General features: G+C 50.6%; 2 protein-coding genes across 10 annotated transcripts in view; one reads left to right on the forward strand and one right to left on the reverse strand.

Moving 5' to 3' along the window:
* The first annotated feature begins 940 nt into the window (after positions 1-940).
* On the forward strand, positions 941-23247 carry ADORA2B (adenosine A2b receptor). The gene is made up of 2 exons (XM_084651219.1): positions 941-1931; positions 18426-23247. Exons 1-2 carry the CDS (start codon positions 961-963, stop codon positions 19114-19116), a joined length of 1662 nt encoding a protein of 553 aa, XP_084507345.1. The 5' UTR covers positions 941-960; the 3' UTR covers positions 19117-23247.
* Positions 2750-24039, reverse strand: part of ZSWIM7 (zinc finger SWIM-type containing 7) — a 40294-nt gene continuing 19004 nt past the window's right edge. For 5 of the 9 annotated variants that reach the window (XM_084651227.1, XM_084651226.1, XM_084651222.1 and 2 more), the window contains one exon: positions 2754-5518. In XM_084651227.1, coding sequence (XP_084507353.1) covers positions 5447-5518 — 72 coding nt within the window. In that variant the 3' untranslated portion in view covers positions 2754-5446. The other 4 variants (XM_084651228.1, XM_084651224.1, XM_084651225.1 and 1 more) reach the window with 3 other exon arrangements.

Here is a 24039-nt window from a genome sequence, read left to right on the forward strand (position 1 = left end):
TCTCCTACAGATGCTTATCAGGGTTGTGTTACTATTGCTTTTCACTCTTCTGTGCCACTGTATTTCCCAGGCCCCCTCAAGATCAGAAAGGAAGGTGGTGTTGGAAAAGCTCCGAGACACAACCTTCTTTGACAGGTTTCAGAGTAGCAGCCGTGTTAGTCTGTATCCGCGAAAAGAACAGGAGGACTTGTGGCACCTTCGAGACTAACCAATTTAATTGAGCGTAAGCTTTCGTGAGCTACGGGGCTGCATCGGATGAAGTGAGCTGTAGCTCAGGGAAGCTTATGCTCCAATAAATTGGTTACCCTTCTTTGAGGGGCTTCAACTCCCCTTCCCAGGGGGTGGGTCCTATTCTTGAATGAAGGAATGTTTTTCCTCTTCAGGTGTATGTGGCTTTAAGGTGCAGGGTTCGAGAAACCAAGGGCTTGTAGGGTCCAGTATAGGTTGTGGGCATTGGTCTTCCAGTCCGTGACCAGAAAGAGGAGAAAATGCCTCTCTCGGCGTTGCTGTAGAAACCTGCTCCAGGGTAAGCGACGTGCAGCTGGTCCTGAGAGTGTGAGTTGAATGATGTGGTTGGAGCCGGGGCTCAGGATCCAGCCTGACTTCAGAGGCAATACCCGCAGCAGCTCTGCTTTGCCTTTCCCTACTCTCACTTCTAGTCTGTTCATACTTCCCTTTACTCCTTCCTTCCCCTGCCCTGGAAACCTGCTCCCCAGGCCCCAGCGCCCGGCTGGCAGGTGGGCAACTCCCTCCTCCGCCTTGGGCGGCTCTGTCCGGCCGCTGCAGCGCCCCCGAGTGTGAAATCCGAGCCGGGGGGGACTTGCAGCCTGAGCAGCCAAGGGGCCGCCGGAGAGTGTAGCCGGCTGCTGTCGCTGGTCTACGCCCGCCACCTGCGCGGGGCAGGGGTAAGCAGCCAGCGCCGCGGCGGTGCAGAGACTCCTCGGTGGGACATTACGGTAAATGCGGAGGGGTCCCCGCCCGGGTGCCGCTTCCTCCAATCCCGCGCGGCAGCCCCCGCCCCCGCCCCAATGGGCAGAAATAGCAGCCGAGCCGCCGCGGAGCCGTAAGTGGGCGCAGGAGCCGCTCGCACCGGGGCCGGCCGCGGACACACCCGCCGGAGCAGCGCCCCGGGGCCGGGCAAGAGTCGGCCGGAGAGCCGCAGCTGGCAGCCCTCGCTCAACGCGCCGGGGCGCTCGGGGAGTTCCGCGGCTCGCGGGTCCCGCGCCGCCCGGAGACCAGCCGTGCCCCGAGGGATGCCCCGGCGGGGGGAACCCCCTGCGCCCCGCCGGGCGCCGCAGCTGGGCTCCTGACTCCCTGAGCGGGGAGCCCGGAGCCCAGCTCGCCGTGGAGGGGGAGCCCCAGCGGTGGCGCTGCCAGGGGTTCTGCCTCTCCAGGGCGCGCAGCAGGTGTTTCCCAGGGGCGTTGCTGAGCCCAGCCGCAAGGGGACCATGCCCTCCCGGCGGAGCCAGGGGCGAGCTGCGCCCACCGCCCACTGACGGGCCCCTCCCTGGGAAAGACCATGGTAAGGGCTCCCAGGCCGGGGCTGCTCATCGCTGGGGACTGCCGCGCCCTGGACAGAGCCGCCTCCACATGAGCCTCCCACCCCTCATGATGGACACGGTCTACATCGTGCTGGAGCTGATCATCGCCGTGCTCTCCATCGTGGGCAACGTCCTGGTGTGCTGGGCCGTGGCCATCAACAGCACCCTGAAGAACGCCACCAACTACATCCTGGTGTCGCTGGCCGTGGCCGACATTGCCGTGGGCTTGCTGGCCATCCCCTTTGCCATCACCATCAGTGTTGGCCTCCACACGGATTTCCACAGCTGCCTCTTCTTCGCCTGCTTTGTGCTGGTGCTGACCCAGAGCTCCATCTTCAGCCTGCTGGCCGTGGCCATCGACCGGTACCTGGCTATCAAGGTCCCGCTCAGGTACGGGAGGGGATGTGGGCACTTGGCGTTGCACGGCCCAGCGCTAGCGAGCCCCGAGCCCGCTAGTGCGAAGCCAGGAGAGTGTTACAGGTGGGGGAACTGAGCAGCCAAGGACTGACTGCAGGCAGGCAGGGGCTGTGCCGGGGAAGGCGCTATGGGAAGACAGGACGCTGGACTAGATGGACCATTGGTCTGACCCGGCAGGGCCATTCTTCTGTTCTTAAATGCAGGAGGCTTTGTCTGTGGCTGCCAGGGGCCCAGGGCCAGACTTTCAAAAGAGCTCCGTTCCCGTTGGGTTGCAAATCTGCCCACCTGTTTTGAGTGCCTAAAGGGGAGCGGAGCTCTTTGGAAAATCTTCTGTGCCCAAGGCCACAAGGCCGTGGGAGAGCTGGGAATAGCTCTATCTAATCACCTCGGTATTTTTATATTCTCCATCAGTGCAGTGTCTGAGCATCTCCCAAGTAATGAAAGACAAGACCAACATCTTTCTCCTGCTTCTCCACGTATTTTAGAATAGCTCGAGTCGTTTATCATAGGTTCTTTAACAATTCTCGGCTCCCTTGGTCAGCTCAGCCCTTGCTGCCTATAGAGGTTGGAGCTGCCAGTGATCTTATAAGTGAGCTTACGAGTTACTTTTTAGTCCAACTATCACCTTCCACCTAGCTCAGAATCTCCACCTGCCCTTGAGCCCAAAATAGGCTGGTGTTTTTCGCTGTTTAGAAGGGATCTCTCTGCCCTGGGTTGAAGGGAAGGGAGAGTAAGTGTACAAATGCTGAAATCATATCTCGCTGAACACAGGTACTTCTTATGTATAATTGCTTTTTATTTAAGCAAGGAAGTGAATGTATAAATTGTAAACCCAACAAGATATCAACTCTACAAACAGAAGGCGAAATACGCAAATCACATTTCCTTAGCCCCAGCCACTAGCCCGTTCACACAATGTTCTGAGATCACCAGGCTGTTATTCCAGAACAAATATGCTTCTGCTGAAAGGCCAGCTGCCTGGGGTGCAGGGTTGCGTAGGGTCTGACTATGTGGGTTCTGTTTTTTAAAAGAAACCCACAACGCCTGAAGGAGGATTGATTGGTGTGGGTTTTGTTTTCCTCTTTTATCCCCCAATTGACCACTAAGAAACTAATCAAAATTGGATCACAAGAGACCTGAATTGGTCTCACACTAGTTCTGGGGACAGAGGAACATACTGGACAAAGCACAGTAAATATATTCTTTATCGAGGCTTCCACAATGGGTTTGTGGAGCAGCCTCCTGTCATCTGGAAAAGTGCATCCAAAACCTGGATTTTCGGGTCACAAGTGAAGCAAATCGCAGGTGTGGGATAATCTCACCCTTGCATAGGTGTCACCCTGGTTTCTGACAGAGATTGTCTTAAACTGGGAAGCACGAGGGTTAATATCCCTTCCAGAAGGTGTTAACAAGATTAAACATTTATCCGTAGAAATGCCCAGTCCCTTGCCTCAGTCTTGTGGAGGGCTCACCTGTCCCTACTGCACAACCACCGTTGCAATTGGTCTGACGGGATGAGGACCAGGAGAGCGGGGGTTGGGTCGGGCTTGCGAGGCATCGGCGGAGCTGTGTTGGGGAGTCCAGGCCTGGAATGGCAAATGGGAGCAGGAGTTCGGAGAGAAGAGCTGGGGGGAAGGGGGTCCGAGTAGGGGCGTTAGGGGATGCAGCAGGTTTGAAGTGAGGTGCGTTGGCCAAGCTCTGTGGCTCTTTTCTGCCTACACTCTGCTTGTTTCCAGTGTCTCATTTTCACGAGTAAAACATGCTCTCCGACATAACTTTAAAAGGAATAACCAGACTCGCCTTTTTCTCCCACCTTGCCGGAGAGAATCTCAGTGCACGTGACAAACATTCATGAATCATCCGGCAGGTGTGGTACAAGCCTCTCGGGAAACGGCGGACAGAGGGAGGGTGTATGTGTCGTCAGCAGATTGATTCCATGGCGTGTACTGGAGCTGGGGACAGATCTGAAGCTTTAGTACTTCTGGATAGAAGCATCTGAATCCTTGTCAGCTCATCTGAAACCGGCTAATCATTTACCTTCCAGCCACGGGGGTAATCTGAGTAAATTGGTTTTTGGCTTCAGACAATGGTTCGATGTCTGCTCCATTTATTTATTTTTTTCTAAATTGACCCAGAGCACGGGAGCAGCTGCAAGGGAGTCTGATGGCTCTTTTCAGCCAGACGGTTACTCAAACCACCCATGGCGCGCAAGGCGCTGCAGTGTGGGCTGTTCATTCTACTCGCTGTCTGTGTACCGCGACTCTTTTCTGTGGCGCTTGGCTGAGGAAGTTGAGCAGGTGTGAATACAATTGCTGCCCCAGGTGGAAGTTCAGCTGAACGTAACAGAGCAGATGTTCTTGGGGGATTATTGCGAGCCCGATCCTGGGTGTGTAGATGGAAAACATTTCTGACAACTGATGACAAGGAAAATATTTCTTCTCCCTCTTTTTGTTTGTTTGTTTTTCTTCTCTATTTGCAGCAGGTTTATGGTGCAACTCCAGGCTGGGTCAGGACTGGGTTTATGCACCTCTCTGAGCTGAGATCCAGGGGCCTTGGTTACAAGGTTTAGGGAAATCTCCTAGGCAGTGGCTCTGGGGTGAAGTGAGTGAGACCTGGTCCAAGCAGCTGTGCTAGTTAGACACACATGCTGTTTTTTGAAGGAGAGTTTTGTTGTGGAAACGGAAAGTTGGCTGTTAAATTACAGGGGAATGAACTTGCGGGGAGCTGTATTTCCAGCTAAAAGGCTTGTCCAGGGGAGTGACTCCGGAGCTCAGTGAAGTCTTTTATCTCTGGATTGGGTGCCAACCATTTCCTTAAAGGCCATCCTGTTTGGTGGATCATGTGAAATGACGCGTTCTGTCTCAGTGGACAAGTGTCCATGCCAGCAACGCAATGGGCACTACGCACCTCCCCGGTGGCAGAAGCCAAGGACTGAGTGGGCTGCAGAGTTTGGAGTTTGTCCTTTGTTCATTCGCATGGGAAGGGCGGAGGGTGCTCATCTGCTTGGTTGCTTTGCTTAAAACACGCATGGTGGCTTCTGGCAAGTGGGCTTGTTCTTCCTTCTTCCCCTTCCTGTGTGCCTGCCTGCTGTCACTGTGGGAGGGCGTCTTGTTCCTCTTTCTGCCCCAGCCTTGCTGGGTATTGCAGGAAGCACCTTTCCTCCTGAATGTCCTGAACCTAGGACATCTGGCAACAGGGGCAAGCCCAGGCTACCTAGCACCCATGCAGGTTGTGCTCTACACAAGGAGCAGGCAAGTGCGTAAAGCCCATCGGCAGGAGTTTGCTGGTTTCTGTGGGGAAGTTTGTGCCAGTCCTGTTCTTCCTCAGTGTAGATCCTAGCAGCCCTTCCCAGCTGGAATGTAGGAAGACAAGGCTCCTTGTTTGGGGTCAGCTCCACTCCCAGCAGAACATGGACACCTCATATTGATCTGATCAGGATATCTCAGTACCACGAAGTTGCTGGTCAGCCTGGTCGCTGCCCCTGGACATCACACTGTGCGTCTGCAGGCCCAGACAGCTGCACGGCGAGGAGAGGAGTCACACAGGCTGCAGGGGCAGAGCTGGGCATGAAGCACAGAAGAAATGTGTCCCCTGTGACTGCTCTGCCATGTCCCTTTTAAATCCCCAGCACAGACTTTGGGATGGTGAGAGAGCGCAGAACAGCTCGCTCTGTCAACGGCCACAGCCTCCCCCACCAAGCAGCCAGCAGGGTGCAGCAGATGTGCCAGGAATTAGCAGCCCCAGCTGTGTCTTAGAGGTGCACTCTCTTCCCTCCCCAGCCTGCTTTCCAATTCAGAGACTGGCTCAGGGGCTTTGCAAGTGCTAAAGAGCAGATTATTGCTGCTGATCCTGTTAGTGACGTCAACCCCATGGCAGGAGCCACAAATAACCTGCCAGTCCATCTTGTGGCATCTTCCCTTTGCCCCGTAATTCTGTTTGTAGGACCGCCAGGTTAATGGAGTGAACTGCACATCTAGGCCCAGAGCAGAGAAAGCCTTGCCTTCACCCAGCCACTCCCCACGCTCACATATGCAGACACTCGCATATCCGCACACATACTCCCCTGGCACAGTCACACTTGCCGGTGCATGCTGCATTCTCTGTCACGCTCACTCCCACCCCTGACAGTACCATGGATCACAGACATGTTTGAGGTAGAGTCCATCTGGGATGACTCCCACCATGTCCCTGTGGGTTCATCACAGTCATTGGGCAGCACCTGGTCACTGGCCACTTGCCATTCATTGCTCAGCTGGCCCATCAAGACAGCTTCAGGATCTGGCCCCTGCTTGGAGTCATGCCCTGGGGCACTGCAGGGTTTGAGCAATGCCAGATCTAGTCATGGGAGGGAGGTACCTGATTCCTAGGGCTTCCCCAGCCAGCTGGAATGCAAGGAGATTCCCGCTGCTAAACTGTGCCCACCTGAGGTGTAACTAGGCCGTGTGGGATGCTGGTCAGGGCTCTGTGCAGGATGGACTGGTCATGGGGCTGGCATGCAGAGGGCTGTGCTGGGAGCTAGAAGGCCCAGATGCCTGCTGTTTTTGTGGGTAGCCAGGACTAGATGAGACCTTTCCTGAGGCTTTTTAATGTGCTGTTTGACTAGATCCTCCCCTGGCTAGGGGAAGGACTTGGATTATCTATTGCTCTGGCATCCTTCTGACCACTCTGCTCCTTGCTTGGCTGTAGTGGGAAATGGTGTGTCGGCAATGTGTAGGTGCTGCACTGCCCCTTACAGGCTGGAATCAAACTCACTCAGCTGTGTATCATAATTCCCCTACTGCTAATAGCTAATGGCTGTTCCTTTCACTCAAGCAGCAGGGGATCTGTGCTGTTGTAGCAAGAAGATCTGAGTTCTTTGCATGCTGCTGTGAGGTTTGGAGTGGTTAACTCACTGCCTTGGGCACCAACTGGGCACTGAGAGTCGGTGTCTGAAGGCATCAGCAGGCCAGGGGGCAGTGAGTAGCACACTGACAGCAGTGAGGGTCATACATGGCTCTAGCCCCTTTGTTCTCGCCCCTTCCAGCCCTGCAGACTTAGACACGGTCAGCCACACAGTCGGGCTCCAGGAGTGGGAATCTTCCTAGAGCGAGAGCAAGTCAGGGAGGTCTTTTCAAAGCCTGACTAAAGGAATGGTGGTGTGCTAGCTGTATTCATAGAACTGGAAGGGACCTCGAGAGGTCATCTAGTCCAGTCCCCTGCACTCATGGCAGGACTAAGTATTATCTAAACCATCCCTGACAGGTGTTTGTCTAACCTGCTCTTAAAAGTCTCCAATGATGGAGATTCCACAACCTCCCTGGGCAATTTATTCCATGGCTTAAAACGACCCTGACAGTTAGGAAGTTTTTTCTAATGTCCAACCTAAACCTCCCTTGCTGCAATTTAAGCCCATTGCTTCTTGTCCTGTCCTCAGACATTAAGAAGAAGATTTTTTTTGTCCCTCCTCCTTGTAACAATCTTTTCTGTACTTGAAAACTGTTATCATGTCCCCTGTCAGTCTTCTCTTTTCCAGATTAAACAAACTAAATTTTTTCAATCTTCCCTCATAGGTCATGTGTTCTAGGCCTGTAATAATTTCTGTTGCTCTTCTCTGGACTTTGTCCAATTTGTCCACATCTTTCCTGAAATGCGGCGCCCAGAACTGGACACAATACTCCAGTTAAGGCCTAATCAGTGTGGAGTAGAGAGGAAGAATTACTTCTCGTGTCTTGCTTACAATGCTCCTACTAATACATCCCATAAAACGTAAGAATGGCCATACTGGGTCAGACTAAAGGTCCATCTAGCCCAGTATCCTGTCTTCTGACAGTGGCCAATGCCAGGTGCTTCAGAGGGAATGAACAGAACAGGTAATCAAGTGATCCACCCCGTTGCCCAATAGTGTTACACTGTTGACTCTCATTTAGCTTGTGGTCCTGGACCTCCAGATCACTTTTCGCAGTACTCCTTTCTAGGCAGCCTTTTCCCATTTTGTATATATGCAACTGATTGTTCCTTCCTAAGTGGAGTACTTTGCATTTGTCCCTACTGAATTTCATCCTCTTTACTTCAGACTATTTCTCCAGTTTGTCCAGGTCATTTTGAATTATAATCCTATCCTCCAAAGCACTTGCAACCCCTCCCAGCTTGGTATTGTCTGCAAACGTTGTAAGTGTATTCTCTATGCCATTATCTAAATCACCGATGAAAATATTGAACAGAACTGGACCCAGAACGGATCTCTGCGGCACCCCACTTGTTATGCCCTTCCAGCATGACTGTGAACCACTAATAACTACTCTCTGGGAACAGTTTTCCAACCAGTTTTACACCCACCTTATAGTAGCTCCATCTAGGCTGCATTTCCCTAGTTTATGAGAAGGTCACGTGAGACTGTATCAAAAGCTTTACTAAAGTCAAGACATACCACATCTATTGCTTCCCCCGAATCCACAAGGCTTGTTACCCTGTCAAAGAAAGCTATCAGGTTGGTTTGATGCAATTTGTTTTTGACAAATCCATGCTGACTGTTACTTATCTTCTAGATATTTGCGAATTGATTGCTTAATTATTTGCTCCATTATCTTTCCGGGTACAGAAGTTAAGCTGACGGGTCTGTAATTCCCCGGGCTGTCCTTATTTCTCTTTTTATAGATGGGCACTATATTTGCCTTTTTCCAGTCCTCTGGAATCTCTTCCGTCTTCCATGACTTTTCAGAGATAATTGCTAATGGCTCAAATATCTCCTCAGTCAGGTCCTTTATTCTAGGATGCATTTCATCAGGCCCTGGTGACTTGAAGATATCTAACTTGTCTAGGGCCTTGTTTACACTACAGGGGAAATTCAATCTAAGCTACGCAATTTGAGTTACGTGAATAGCGTAACTCAAATTGACGTAGCTTAGATCTACCTACCACGGGGTCCACACTACACGATGTCGACAGGAGAGCAATCTGCAGTCGATTTAGCGGGTGTTCACTGACTGATCTGACCTGTTGGTCCATCCTGGCCCAAGCACAGACAGATGGAACAGCAGTGGTGAAAAGTACATTAGATTTGTCCTATATTCCTTCGTAAGCTCAGCAGTTATTGGGGGCAATGGCAAAGTTAAACACATGGGGGCCAGATCTTTGGAGTGCCGATGGGAGCTGGGAGTGATCAGTGCACTGCTTCGCATGTGATTCTTACCTGCCCCTACTTGTTCCCATGGCGAACATTAGCTTCCGCTTCAGGCTGTGGCTTCCACTGTCTCTTTGCTTGAAAGGCTGGGTGATCTCATTCCCATGTCAGTGCCCACAGTGCCCGCCCCGTTCTTGCGCAATGGTGCTAGGAGCATGTGGGAGGGCTTGGGTGTGTTCTCTAGGCTGTCTAAGCCAGAGCTGGGGCAGGCTCTTCCATGCAGAGCCTCTGTATCTCTCAGTCCAGCTGTGCTTGACAGCATAATGCATGGTCTTGTTCCAGCTCCGTCTGCGTGTTACATCGGCTCCTATCCCCTGGTTATAAGGAATTATGGGTAAAAAGTCTTGGTCTGAGCTGCTACAGGAACTTGCGCCCAAGTGGCAGAGCCTGGGGAAATGGATCTTAATAACCATAATACTTAATGTGCTGATTGTACCTTCCATCCAAGACTCTCAAAGGCTCTTACTGCATTAGGCCTCACCTCCCACATGCAAGGCAGGGACATGTCATTGCTCCCCCGTGTGTAACATGGGGATAGAGGAGAAGTGATTTGCCCGAGATCAAACAGCAGAGCCTCCTCCCTCCTGGGTCTGTGCTTTGACCACTAGACAGTGCTTCTCCACACTCACTCCCACTTCAGATTCTTTTCCTGTTAAAAGAAAAAAGTGGCTTGTTTCCCCCCTCCAAGTTGCCACTCCTGATATCAGCGTTGGACCACATGGGCAGGGAGAGATGCTCTCAGAGGAGAGGAGAGCACTGTTTATCTCCACAGAGTTTAGTGCACCCAGGTCTATGGAGCTAGAGCAGGGCTGAGTTTGACTCCAGGGTCTGTCTTCCGTCGTTGCTGTCTCTGTGCAGCATTGTGTTCTTGAGGCTCAGCAATGTCACTTTGACAGGGACAGTCTTGTCTCCACACTGAGACGTTTGTGACTTGCTGTCTGGATTGTCAGAGACTGGAACTGCTCAGTCTAAGGTCTCGTCTGCACCGCTGGGGATTATCAGTGGGCAGCAATCAGTGTCACTCCTCCAGTGCAAACTCCTAGCACAGATCTGAAAAGCAGCGATTTCCACCAAGGAGCTCTTCTCTGCTCCAAACAGTGTTTGCTCAATGGGGCAGGTGCCTGGAGCAGACATCGGGGCAGGCTAGTTTTCCACTTGAAAAGGAAACCCTCCTACTGCAGACACCGTTCTGCTGGTAAAAACAGGGTCTGGGTATGCTGGTTCAGTGAGCGGAACCAGAAAAAGGACTTTGATGGCGATATAACTGCATTTATGCTAGGGCTTTTGCCAGTATAGATGTAAAAAAAATCATAGAGCTATACAGTAACTCCTCACTTGTCCTGGTTAACATTGTTACGTCACTGATCAATTAGAGAACATGCTCATTTAAAGTTGCGCAATGCTCCCTTATAAGGTTGTTTGTCAGCTGTATGCTTTGTCCACTGCTTGCAGGAAGAGCAGCCCGTTGGAGCGAGCTGGTGGGTGCTTGGAACCAGGGTGGGCCGGCAGCCCCCCATCAGCTCCCCTAAGTTCCCTGTGCGGCAGCCACCCAGTGTCTCCTCCCTCCATTCATGCTGCCTTGTAGAGTGTGAGGCTACATTAACAGCAACGAGTTAACCCTTGAGGGCTCAGCCGAGTGCTAGTTCATCATTGAGCAGTAAGGCATTCCCTGGGAAATATCCCCCCCTCTGACTCCACCACCTCAACCAAGCTACAGTCATCATTGCTGTGGACAGTATTAAATTGTTTGTTTAAAACTTATACTGTGTGTGTGTGAGAGAGAGAGAGAGAGAGAGACTCTTTTGTCTGGCAAAAAAAATTTCCCTGGAACCTAACCCCCCCATTTACATTAATTTTTTATGGGGAAATTGGATTCGCTTAACATCGTTTCACTTAAAGTAGCATTTTTCAGGAACATCACTGCAGCCTTAAGCAAGGAGTTAGTGTATTGGCAAAGGTTTCTAGTGTAGACTTGGGCTTAGTCAAAGCATGTAAGGGCAGGAGCCCATCCCCTTCCTGGGCCATGGATGACCCAGAGGCCAAGGCTGGAGCTGCAGGGGGTTGAGCGGGAGGCTCTGTTACTGTGGTGATTAATGAGCCTGGAACGCTCCAGCATGGTCAGGGAGAACTCGGGGTGGAACAATTAACCCGGGTACTTAAAAACGGGGCTCCATGTTCGAAAAACGAAGCAAATGTTTAAACAAATCACGTCCTCTGATGCTCTGCACCAGCACAACCTCCCCAGCTCTGCTGCCACGGCTCTTGGAACAGAGGCTGCAGGAAGACCTGATTAAAGCCAATGGCCTAAGCTAGGGTTTTTTGGAGACATCATTCCCTGGTGGAAGCTGTACCCTTGACAAGGCTCAAACCGGCTCCTGCTTTTTGTTAGGGTAGCACCCGGAGGCTCACAGTACAAACCCCTAGGAAGACCCAGCCTCCTACCCCAAGGAGTTTCAGAAATACAATAGCCAGCCCCTGCCTGGTGCTTTACAAACATTAATTTTTTTTCCTCATCACACCCACCTTACAGAAGGGGAAATGGAGGCACAGAGGCCAAGTGACTTGCTCTTGGTCGCACAGCGAGGTGGTGGTTGAGCACTATTCTCAATGCACTAGCCCAGAGTGCCTATTGGTAGTTTGGTGTGCAGGGTGTGACAGGGTTGATTAGTGCAATGCTGAGGGACCTGGGGGTGCTGGCTTAGTCACCTTCCATCCAGTCTTCCTGCTCCTGAGCATTTGGAGGGTTCTCTTTGTACAGCACCTAGCACAATGGGTCCGTTGCACAACTGGGGCTCCTGCTGCAGTAGAAATAATTAATCATCGTTCAGTGTGATGTACCAAAGCACAGCAGCCAGCTGGCAATGCAGCCTGTGCTGCTGGACAAATTAAACAATCAGACCTATTAGTCTGCCGCAGGTTCTGTCTTTGCCAATCTCAGTGTTACATACTCAGCAGATTCACTCCAAGGACATGGACAGGTGTCTTTGGCAGGACCTAGCGGTCTGTTCTGGGATAGATTCTCCTATGTGGCGTCACCAGTGGGCCCGAGCTGGTCTGTGAAAGCAAATGCACTTTGCCCCAGGGATGTGACAAAGTGAAACCGGGGCCATTTAACTGGGAAACGACTAGTGAAATAAACCGCTTTCGCCATCTGTCAGGCAGCTCCTGATGGTGTAGGAGCCATATGCAGGTGAGATGCTGGTTCCCTTATGCCACAGAGAAAATGCTCTTCACCAAACTAGGCGCTGTAGCAAAGGTGGCAGCAGTGTGAGAGGTGCCGTTACTGGTTCGAGGGCGGAGCTGAGATGCTGAATGACAGCAGGATGATCCCAGTGGCTGGGGATGGTGTTGACATGTCCAGCAATGTGTCCATATCATTGAACAGTGGCAGAGCTAATTATCTACTAATTGATTATTAAACCTACCTAGCTGCGTAAAAGGAACCAATCTATTGCCAGGTTGTTTAACCGCAATTATCACTCTTAAATAACCAGCTAATATTGACATTACAATAACTCGTTACTTCTAGGCAGAGACATCAAGTAGTTCCAATATTTGCTGTGGGTTAATTGAGCAGCTTTAGGTGAGTAAATTTACTTCTCTGTGTAATAATAGCAAACCTCAAAAAGAGAAGGGGATTTGATCGGAGCCTGTTAAAGGAGTTTTCAGAGCTTGGGACACCCCTGGCCCCTTCCTGCTTCTAGTTCTCAGAAGAAACCTCAATCCAAAATCAGTTTTCCTACAGTTATTCCCCCCCCTCCATTGTGCCTGGGTACTTGCTGGTTAGTGTGGGGTTGTGAGCATATTGGGTTGTTAGTCTAGAGTTGTTCCTGGGCAACGGGCTGCCGACAACTGTTCTGAAAGAAATAAAACACCTGTATCCTGATCTCAGGCTTGGCCTTACCTTTAAGTATGTGCTTATCTTCCACTGAAGTCACTGTCCTCAAGTGCTTTGGCCCAGACCTTCAAAGGGATTTGATCTTGGTGGGAGTTAGGTGCCTAAATACCTGTGAGGATCTAGGCCTTTGTCCAATGAGGACTGTAGAGATTTGTTTTTTTGTGGGAAATACATATCTAAAGGCTTCCTTGAAAATATGGGTGGGGGAGGGGGAGTAAATCCAGGTTAGGATTGCAACTGACCTTGCTGAGGTCCATTGAAATATCTGTCGAGTCTGTCAATTAAGACTGAACCTAGGTGATCAGTGAAAAACATTTTGACCCTGAACATTTCATGACTTTGCTTTGGCCCCATTCACGCCCTAAGTTCCCTCTAAGCTGCGCAGCCGTGGAGCAGGCTGTCAAGAGTCGTGCAGGCGCACAGCCACAGGGGCTTGGACTGGAGAGGAGAGGTAGGGGGCATGCAGGGCTGTGGTGGGGAGAGGCACCTCTCTCCCGGCCCTGGAGCTGCCATGGTGAGAGAGGGCTGGGGGGAGTCCTCTCTCCCCTCCACAGCCCCGGGGCAGTCTGAACCCCTCATCCCTGGCCGCACCTCCAGTGAGACCCCTCACACTCCTCTGCACCTCAACCCTCTGCCCCAGCCTTGAGCCCCCTCCCACACTCTGAACCCCTCGGCCCCATCCCCACCACACATCACCTCCATATTGGTGCACATAACAATATTCATTCCGCACATGGATGTAAAAAAGTAGAGGGAACACTGTAATCATGCCCTGTTTGTGTCTGCTTCTCACCAGCATCTGAATGACACAACTTCCTCGCACAAATGCTCACGGATGGCACATGTACAGTGCTGCTCCTGCAATCGGAACAGAATCAGGTTTTATCAGCCTAAACACAACAAGGCAATGCAGCAAGAACACCGTGTTACTTACAGTCAGTCCTGCACCACCCACCAGCAGAATGAAGAGTTCGCTCCAGGGGCAGAGGGCTCACCATGAGCGGCTGCCTCTGGTGTAACTGCTACCAGCTCTTTCCTGAGCCTATGCGGCCTGCAGCTGTTGGCATTGTTCTGTTCTGGCTCATGCAGTCAGTACGTTTTCCATTCTCTTCCATGCACTGGCAAGAGGGCTCTGGTTAAATCTGGTTTTGGCCACAATCGTGTTTCTCTTCTGGTTAAGAATGAGCAGCGCTCAAATAAACAAGCCATGGTTGCAACTTCTCAGCAAGATAAGCAGCTGCTTAATTCACTTTACAAACCTTTGGCAGGACTCATCTGGGGTATGTTTTCAGGAAGTGACAGTACTTAACGTCACATGCCCAGAAACAGCGTGTAGGTCAGTGGTCTCATGGCTCACTGGGTTTCAAGACCCTTTGGTTGATGGGCTATGTCTGCTTTTCATTACCCAGCCTAATTTGTTTGGAGAGAGACAAGTAGGACTTGGGGAGCGCTGTGCTGCAAACCACCCCTGACTCCCATGTTCTCTCCACCTGTACAAGCCCCATTCCCCTCGGTTATTACAATAAACCTCACAACACCCATGGGAGCTGGGTCAGAGGAGCAAACTGAGGCTAAGTGACTTGCTCAGGGTCACACAGTTGAGTAAGCAGCAGAATCAAGAACAGAACCGAGGAGCCTGCTACCTAGTGTCCTGACCACTGTATGCTCTCCCCTCGGAAGAGTGCTGAGATCTCCCCATAGAGCTGTTCCAGGTTGGAGAACAGGAATTTACACTGTGGGCTCGATCGCTTTTCATCAGACTGCTGATCCAAACAAACACAGAAAGTGCCCAGCTCTCGGAACCACAGCTGGGGTCTCCCAGTGGGGCACCACCATGACGGCACTCCGAGTTAGTGGGTACTTTTGGAAATGTTGGACATAAAGTCACTGGTCCTGTTTATTCCATCTGTGAAACGGGCAGTAATTACTGAGCCATCTGGGGTACTGGGAAGTTAGTGGGCAATACTGAGAGGAGAATCGAGCCCAGATAGCTTCATGCAGCAGAAGACATGGGTATAGTACATGGCTTGCAGTACACATTCCTTCAGCGCATGATGATCCCTTCTTTTCAATCTCTAGGCTATAGCAGAACGTTAAAGCCCACACACACCTGGGTGACACTGCTGTTTCCTGGTGGTTTGTATTTGACCTGTACACTCAGGACAAATCTGGCTGAACTGACTGTGTGTGTCTGTCTTCCACGAGGACGCAGAGCTTGCTCCTGTGCAGTTCATATGCAGCATGTACAGCTGCAGTTCTGTGGGAACACGGCCCCCTCCCTCCCAGCCAGCCAAAAATGAGAACATTTCTCTTCCGAAAGGCGGGGAGAGGAGGCCAGAGTAAACAAGAGCAAAGCGAACAGAGAGAGGGGCATATCAAGCCAGGGGGTGCTAAATTATGAATGCAGCCTAATTGGCTGTACACAGGACTCTTCTTGGCCTCTCAGATTCTTTCTTGCCTCAGGCTCCCCCCATCCCCCAATACCTCAAAAAAGCAGGCTTTCCGTAGCTCTGGGCTCAGCTTGGGGTCTGTTCTAATTCTACCCAGAGCAGCTGGCCGTTTGCTGTCTGGGTCTTCATGGGATCTGGCTGTCAAGCTAGTTCTCAGTGGGACAGAAGCGGTTCCCTAGTGGGGCAGCGGAAACGAGGCTGTGTAAAGTGCTTTCCTCCCTTGGGCCCTAGGAGGAACCAGACTCCGGTGTGGGATTGAGGTTTGTTTGCAGTAATGGGATTCCAGAGCATAGTGATAAGCCTGGGCCTGGCTAGCAAGAGAGGATTTCCCTGCCTAGTTTGAGAATCCTGCGTCAGCGCCCCTGGGGCTTCAGCTTGGGCTAGGGCTCTGAGTAGCTCTTAGCCATCCGAGCTTCGTGAATGTTGACCGGTAAAACCATAGGCGCCTAGGGGGGTTAGGCGGCAGCTAAGCAGGTGGAAGTAGAGGCCTAAATACCTTTGTGGAGCTGGGCCCGAGCAGCCTAAGTGTACGTTTACACTGCAGTCGGAGGTGTGAGTGCAGCCCATGCAGGTAGACCTGAGCTGGTGAGAATACCAGTAGCAGTGAAGTCACGGCAGCATGGGCTCCAGCACGGTTAATAGAAACCTGCCTGGACCCTGGGTACTTGAGTGGCTAGCCTGCACTCACGTCCATGGCTTCACTGTTACTGGTAATGGCTATCTAGACAAAAGCTAGTGTCTATGTGTCTACGTGAGCTGTAGTCACCCCTCCGACTGCCACGTAGACCTACCCTCAATCTCATTGAACGTCAGTGGGACTTAGGCACTCTGGAGCCTAAACTTGTCTGTCAAAATCACTTGGGCCTTGCAACAGCTTTTAAAAACTCAGGCCTTGGACTATATTCTGCAGACAGGCCCCTCTATGCTGCTCTTCCTTTGCATGTATTTACAGATGTGAGGCCACAGTCTCCGCGAGGCAGGGAGGTGACATGGCTCCTGTTCTGAGAGGTGGGGAAGCTGAGGCAAGCCCACAGGGACAAGGACCCAAATCCACATTTGTAAAACCTTCCACTCGATCCATCAACAGTCACTTCCAATTCCTGGAGTTGTGCAGCCCTTCCGGGTGTCTGTTTATCCAGCCCCAGAAACACTGTGTGGGCTGCAGCATGGTGCTCATACTCCAATGAGCCCATTGTTTGGGGTTTGCCGTTTCCATAGTTTCCACACATTTCTACTCCCTCTGTTAATTCAGCAGCTGGGCCCTAGGGAGGGATGTCACATGACTGGACGCTGTTCCATCAGACAGTGCAAAAATCCTGTATAATGGAGTTAAAAGCTGTCTGTGCCACTGCAGGTTGTCTTGGGTCCGTTCCATCCCTTGGGTCACTTCAGTGCATCCTAGGGACAGGCGTAATGAGAGACAAGGTAACACAGTTAATCCCAGAGCCCGCTGAGGCCCCCTGTCTGGGGCTGCCACTGAGACATCATAGGAACATGCTAAGATGTTGGAGGTGAGAATTAAATCAGCTCTTGTCACCTCTGCTCTATGTATCATACTAGTGACTTGATTTTGGTGCTTGGCAAATTTTGATCATGGGAGACAGGACAGACTGAAAAGACCCAGTTAGTTACTGCAGGATCGTTTCATTAGCTTAACAAGTGGCACAATTAATCTTTACAAGCGTAATGCAATCAAGTCCTGGTTATGTCTGTACAGGCCAAAAAGCAATGAAGGCTAGAAAGATGAAGATAGGCACCTAATGAGATTTTTTCAGAGTCTAACTCCCATTGAAATCAATGGGTGTCCAGTGCCAGTGAGATTTTCAGAGGTGCCCAAGGGTGCAAGTGCCTAAATACCTTTGAAGTCTGGCCCTTAGTGCTGGGCCTGCCAGATGCAACAGAGGGTGTGTCTACACTACACTCAGAGGTGAGACTGCTGCACGTGTCGGCCTACCGGAGTTAACCTTGCTACTGCTCGGGCCAGTCCCCGGATACAGAGCCGAGGTGCTGGGTGGGGCTGGACAGCTCATGCTGCTGCTGTTTAAACTCGCTGGATCAAAGCTAGCTTGGGTGTATCTACGTGTGGTGCAGTCACACCTCTGACTGCAACGCAGACAGACCCTTAGGCCTGTGGCCTGCAGGCATTTATGTAGTGACTGTGTACTTACAAAGCACCGGCATACCAACTGGATCAGACGGTGCAGCTGTCCTGTCGCCAACAGTGGGCTTCACCTGCAGGCACTAATCCACTCCTCCTTGGCATGTACAGTGTAAGGTAGGGAGATGGATGTGGTCGGGTGGGGGATGAAGAGGCCTTCCATGCAGCCTGATCTTCGTTTCCCTAAGCCCTACCCTCCTCTCAGGCACAGAGGGAGTGGCATGCTTAGGATGGGTTTAACTAGTCGCTCAGTGGGATTGGAGTCTGACTGGGGCTGCCCAGTGGGACTGCTGAAGTCATCTTGACCCACTTTCTAGGGTTCGTTTGCAGCCACAATAACTCCTGATTTTCAGGACTAAGTTGATCTTGGAAACAGGAGAGGCCAGGGGATGTGTGAAACTGTCACCATATGCATGGGAATATTGGAAGCCCTTAGCTAGGACTATCCCATGTGTTACCCCAAAGAGGTGGGATTATCCCCTAGTAATGTAGGCCAAGAATTTAGGCCTAGAAATTGTGGATACCCACCTAGACACCTGAAAAATGGGTGTGATTTTTTTTCAGAGGGTGGGTGCTCAGCACTTGCTGACAATCAGGCCCTGCAAAGGTACCCAAAATCACTACACATTTTCAAAACAGTTTCAGCTTTGGTCTACACAGGTGATCAGTTATGGGGTTTTGCTGGTTGGGAGCGGTAGAGCTGCTGTAGCCTTGTCTGGGGTTACCTTGCAATTGAAGCTTTCAGAGTTGTGACTGCTCATTTATTTCATGGAGTGATTTGGTTTTTGTTCTTGGTGTGTAGATACAAGAGTCTGGTGACCGGGAAACGGGCAAGATGGCTCATCGCTGTGCTCTGGCTCCTGTCCTTTGGGATTGGACTGACCCCACTGATGGGCTGGAACAGAGCCACTGCGGGGCTGGAACAGATTGGCTGCCCGAATTCTACTAATAGCTCACAGACCCAGCAGGGCTGCTTAATCAAATGTCTCTTTGAGAATGTGGTCACCATGAGCTACATGGTCTATTTCAACTTCTTTGGCTGTGTGCTCCTCCCACTCTTCATCATGTTGGGCATCTATGTCAAGATATTCATGGTGGCCTGCAAGCAGCTGCGGAAGATGGAGTTGATGGGTAAGTCCAGGACTACCCTCCAGAAGGAGGTCAATGCGGCCAAGTCTCTGGCCATCATCGTTGGGCTCTTTGCCTTCTGCTGGCTGCCCCTGCACATCCTGAACTGCTTCACCTACTTCCACCAGGACTTTGCGGACAAGAAGCCTGATTGGGTGATGTACATGGCTATCATCCTGTCCCACGCCAACTCGGTCATCAACCCCATTATCTACGCCTACAAGATCAGGGACTTCCGCTGCACCTTCCGCAAGATCCTTGCCAAGTACATCCTCTGCAAAACGGAGGACGTCCCCAAGGGCTCCAATGGCAACAGCCGGCACCTGACTGTCAGCAACCTCAGTTCTGCTCCTGTATTTATCTGAGCATGCCAGTCATCCTGTAGCCTGGCCCCGACCAACCCAACCCTCCCCACCCCTTGTGCCTATGTGGACAGTAGACCAGGATTCTGATGAGTCACACTATATATTTGTACAGCTGTATTTTTTTTTAATATATATTTTTTTAACCTAGCGCCTCATAGGGGAATAACATTTCTGGGGAGACAGTGCCCTGCTTACCCTGTCTCCTGACCTTCGAGTTATGGAGTGCTGGTCATTGTATTGCATTTCCTTCTAGGTCAAAGGTTGAATGTTGGAAGCCGCATGTCCTGGGATGGGTTTCCCCAGCTGGGCTGCTCATGTCAACTCCCGGCCTTTTGGATTTTATTTATTTATTTTTTTTGGCTCACTCAGAAGGATTTTTTGTTGGTGGTTCATTTTCTACATACTTGATGCCACTTTGGTAAATACCCTATTTTTTCCATCAATTATTTGATGCAGCTAGTATTCTCCCATGGGAAATAATCTTATGTAGCCCAGATGCTGGTGTAAAACTGAAGCCCTGACCCAGAGTCAGAAGGGATCTGCTGGTGTTAATGGGAAAACAAGGCAGTTAAATGGTGATCCAGCCTCATTCCTCAAAGACTGCCCTGCTCGAAGTCTGATAGTTGAGAGGAGATAGAGCAGCCTCACAATCCTGAGCTCCCCCCATTCCATAGGACTGACTACCCCCCCATGCTCCATGGAGTTTAGTATCCCAGCTCTAGCAGTGAACACCTGCTACTTGACCAAAAAGCCAAACCCTGCTGCTATTCACACTGAGGCTGAATCTGTGGCCACTGAAGTCAATAAAAAGACTTCACTGATTCATGGGCTTTGGGTCAAGTCCATAGAGCTGGTCCTGTTACCCCTGCAGTCAAGGGCAAAGCTCACGCCGCCTTCAGGCATGCAGGATCCAACTGGATGCTGCTCTGTGCGCTCAAGTGCTGCAGCTCCTGTTGGCCCTAGGTCTAACTGCTGTTCTGATGACCGTCAGCCCCCAGGGCCATGCTGCATTCCCGGTGCACTGTGGGGTGAGTTCAGGATGTTGAGAAGCCTGTCTCCTAGCTTTGGGAGGTTTATGTCTGTTTAGCTGAAGGTCGCGAGTGGGATTGAATTTGCCTGTTAAGTTAGAATGCTCTTGTGCAAACAACGGCCCCACAGAACAGCACAGCCCTTTGGAACAGGCACTGACATGAGCACAAGGTTTGTTTCTCGGGTGGTTAGACTGGGTCAAAAATTGCTACACCCACAGCGCTGGCTCAGGGGCTAATTTGCACCATCTTGGCCACTGACTGTTCTATAATTCCACTGAAGGGCAGAGAAGCCTTAATGTGCACTGAGGCTTAATAACTCTCTGTAAGCCTAGCTTTTGGGGATTTTAAATGACTAAGCCTATTTAATATGTGAACTGTGGTACATACAATGACACACAGGTGGGGAGAACTATGGGGCATTTGCTCCAAAGGGGTTGAATGTGTTGAAGCTGTCATTGAAGGTGCAAGGAGCAGTAGTGTATACCTGGTATGCCCTTCGGGGGGGCCTTTTGTTCTAAGGGGGCTCAAAAATTCCAGTAAAACTAGTCCCCCTCGCTCCCCAAAATCTGACTTTAACAGGCAGAGCCTCAAGCCTACAGCTGTGAGAGTGTATGACACTGACAGGGAGAGCACAAATGGCAAAAGGGCCGGATTTCCTACCAGACTCCAGATGGTCCATTAAAAATTATACCCAGTAACAGTGCTAATGGAAAGAAGGAACTGGCTTGTTACAAGGCAAACCACTGGCTAGGTCTGGAAACTACAGGCTTACGCAAGGGCTGGGTATCCACCTTGGTGCTGCAACCCTCTTCTAAACTGGAGCCTTAGGAGAAGGTTCTTAAAGTGCCAGTGAAGTGGCAAATTTAATCTCTGAACCACTTGGTACCTTGACATGTGACCACCAGAGAGCTGTAGTTCATACCTGTGTATTTAATATGGTCTCTGCTGGGCAGCGCTCATATGCACAGCCCATGCTCAGAGACAGGGATGGGGATGTAGGTTCTCAGAGCTGCCCCTCTGTGCCCGGGGGAGTCTGTTGGGGAGGAAGTGCTATCAACGTGAGCGGCAGAAATGGAAGCCAAAGCCCTCTCCTGCCATTCTTCGCAATGCGGTTGCTGTGAAGAGGGCAGGTATGGGAAGGCTAGAGCTGTCTGTCATTGGTACTTGAATAACACTGTAGCCAGCTTTGTTTCTCTGAGTTTATTTTGTACTGCACTGCAGGGAATAAGAAAAAATTCCCTCCTATTTCTTACACTAAGTCTCTGACCTGACAGGGTTCAATGTGGGAGGTTGCTATAGGGCAGCAGGTGTGAGACTGGGGGTTCCTGGGACTAGCGGACTCTAACCATCCGTTGTGCTAGGAGAAGGTTTAGCTGCCCTTCAGCTACAAAGGGCCAGATCCCAACCTGAGTGAATCCCAACTGTGATTTTGATGGTATTGCACCTGCTGCCATCAACTACTATCCGGTCCCAACTTTAGCTCCACTCAGCCTGTTACTCCTTCAGCCAGTATCACAAGGGTTAAATTACGGCCGGGTCTTTATCCTTCCCTTTGCAGATCATCTCTGCTGCAACTTCCTTGCTCCCTGTCTGTCCAACAGATGTGACCACTTCCTGCCTTCTCAGGAGGACTCATCTCATTTCAACTTCTCTGTTGTCTTTGGCCGTATTGCTCCTATTAATCATGGAAGGGAACAGCCAGAGTCTCACCTGTGGGTCGGGGAGGGTTGCAACCCAAATATGTGATTGCAACACAAACCATGAGTGCTGGCCTCCTTCTCCTTAAAACAAATCGCAGTCTGGAGTGCATGAAAGAGAGAGCATAATGCAAAGTACTAAAGCAGGGTACCAGCAGTTAGTTAATGACTGATCAAGGAATATCTGTAGGTGACAGTTTACACTGCAGGCCAGGATCCACGACAAGCCAGACTCACTCAGAGGGACCTTTGCCATGTGCTGATGTCACCATTTCCCTAGCTGGGATGTGTCACTGGGGGGTTCTTTTAATTAATTAAATAAGTTGTTTGAAAGAAAAAAAAAAAAACAGAGCACTGAAGATTTCTAAAAACGTGAATCCAAGTAAAATGGCAGAGGAACCCTGCACTGGCCGTGTCTGTAGCTGTTCACATGTCCCTTAACCCATGTGTTCCTGATGTATATAGGATGGATGGTATTCGCCACATGTTACTTGGGCTGTGTAGTTACAGTAACTTTGTTATTTGGATACAGAATGAATACTTACATTTACCACTGAAAACAACCTAACTCTGTGCCGTGTCATTTCTTTGGGCACACCCTTGCACGAGTGAGACATAGCCAGGTGCCCCACCCTACCGAGCTCCGGCCAACAGACCCAAAGCTCAGTGTGGAGTTGGGCTCTGGGTCATTTGGCTGTGGGATGGGACAGAGCAGTGGCTCTGTCCCTACTGTGTCACTAAGGCCTATAACTTGAAGAAACATTGTTTAATTCTGACCAAAATTGGCAGAAAGCTTCCAAATACTGTTGATAACGTGACTCTGTACTCAAAATAGGGCTGGTTGGGAACTACTTAGCCCCTGGGGAGATACTTTATGTATTTCCCAGTACTCTGCTGCCGTCACTTAAGGCAAAGTCTGTAGTCACATGACAGGATGAGCTTGTTTGCACCATGTAATACATCAAAACAGTTATTTTCAGAATGGACTTTTAGATGCCTAGAAAATCATCAGCACAATGCTGGGATCCCCAAAGCTTGAGTTAGATGCTTAGGCTTGCTCTGCGCAGGCGGGAAAGAGCTGGGCAGCTAAGACTGGGACTTCAGAAGCCAGCCCCCCAGTCAGGCAACTGCCTGAGCCAGCCATGCGGTGGGGGTGCTGAACCCTGCCATTTATAGAGCTTGGTGCCTCTCTCACTGAGGGATCCACAGCAGGAACCCTGCTCCTGGACTTGATCAGGTGAGTTTGGTGCTAAATGGGGGAGCTCCCTGGCTTTCTTTGGAGGTCTCTGCCAACAGTGTATCGTATATGCTTGTTTGGCTTAATGTCACCAGCTGAGCAGCTACCATCAAAAATATGTTTTATAATTAAGGGGTAGGAGTCTTATTATCTACATAACTTCATAAAAATAGCAGACAAAAGCATTTCTCAAATGAGTCCATTCTACAAATACTGTGAGGTATTACATGGTACAAACAAGCTCATACTTTCACGTGACTACAGACTTCTGCTTTAACTGAAGACAAAAAAGTATGGGAAAATGGATAAAATATACATGGGGGGGGGCTAAATATTTTCCCACTTTCCATACAGGACTATTTGGAGTACACACTTGCATTATCAATTGTATTTAGAAGCTTTCTGCCAATTTTGGTAAAATTAGACTGGTTCTGTGAGTTTCTGATTTTATGCCCCAAACATTTAAACATGTGATACAATAAACCTCCCACTAGGGCTGCATCTACATCCCCCTGGGAACGACCACCGGGTCTGTGCCTAACTTGAGAGCAGTGACATTTTTCTACCTGCTGGTTTACCCTTAAGAGCCCGGATGGATCTGGGCTGGTATACGTGTAAAAGGCCAGCCCCAAAAGATGTGTTGAGGCAAAGAAGCTACTGTAAGAGATCAACCCTGCACTAGGGAAGTAAGAGGAAGGGCCAAGAAACCACCATAAAAGCTGCCACTTCTGTGTTCATAGCCCTTCTCCCCCAAATCCTCGAGGCCCGCAGGAACCACAGCAGCAGGTGACATGAAGGGCACGGAAGTCACAAAAATCTCAGCCTCATGTTATGAGGCTCCGTAACATTTATTACAACACAACGGTGCATGGCTGCTAAATAATTTCCAGCCTAAATTCAGCTTGGGAGGAAAACTAACTGCCTTGATCAACGCTTGCTCGCCTTAGGGATGTTAGTA

The sequence above is a fragment of the Lepidochelys olivacea genome (assembly GCF_965140295.1).
Source record: "Lepidochelys olivacea isolate rLepOli2 genome assembly, chromosome: 17".
NCBI lineage: Eukaryota > Metazoa > Chordata > Testudines > Cheloniidae > Lepidochelys > Lepidochelys olivacea.

Coding starts and splice junctions, on each gene's coding strand:
- ADORA2B (XM_084651219.1), top strand. CDS start 961: ATGCGGAGGGGTCCCCGCCCGGGTGCCGCTTCCTCCAATCCCGCGCGG. Junction 1,932..18,425: donor GCTATCAAGGTCCCGCTCAG/GTACGGGAGGGG, acceptor CTTGGTGTGTAG/ATACAAGAGTCTGGTGACCG.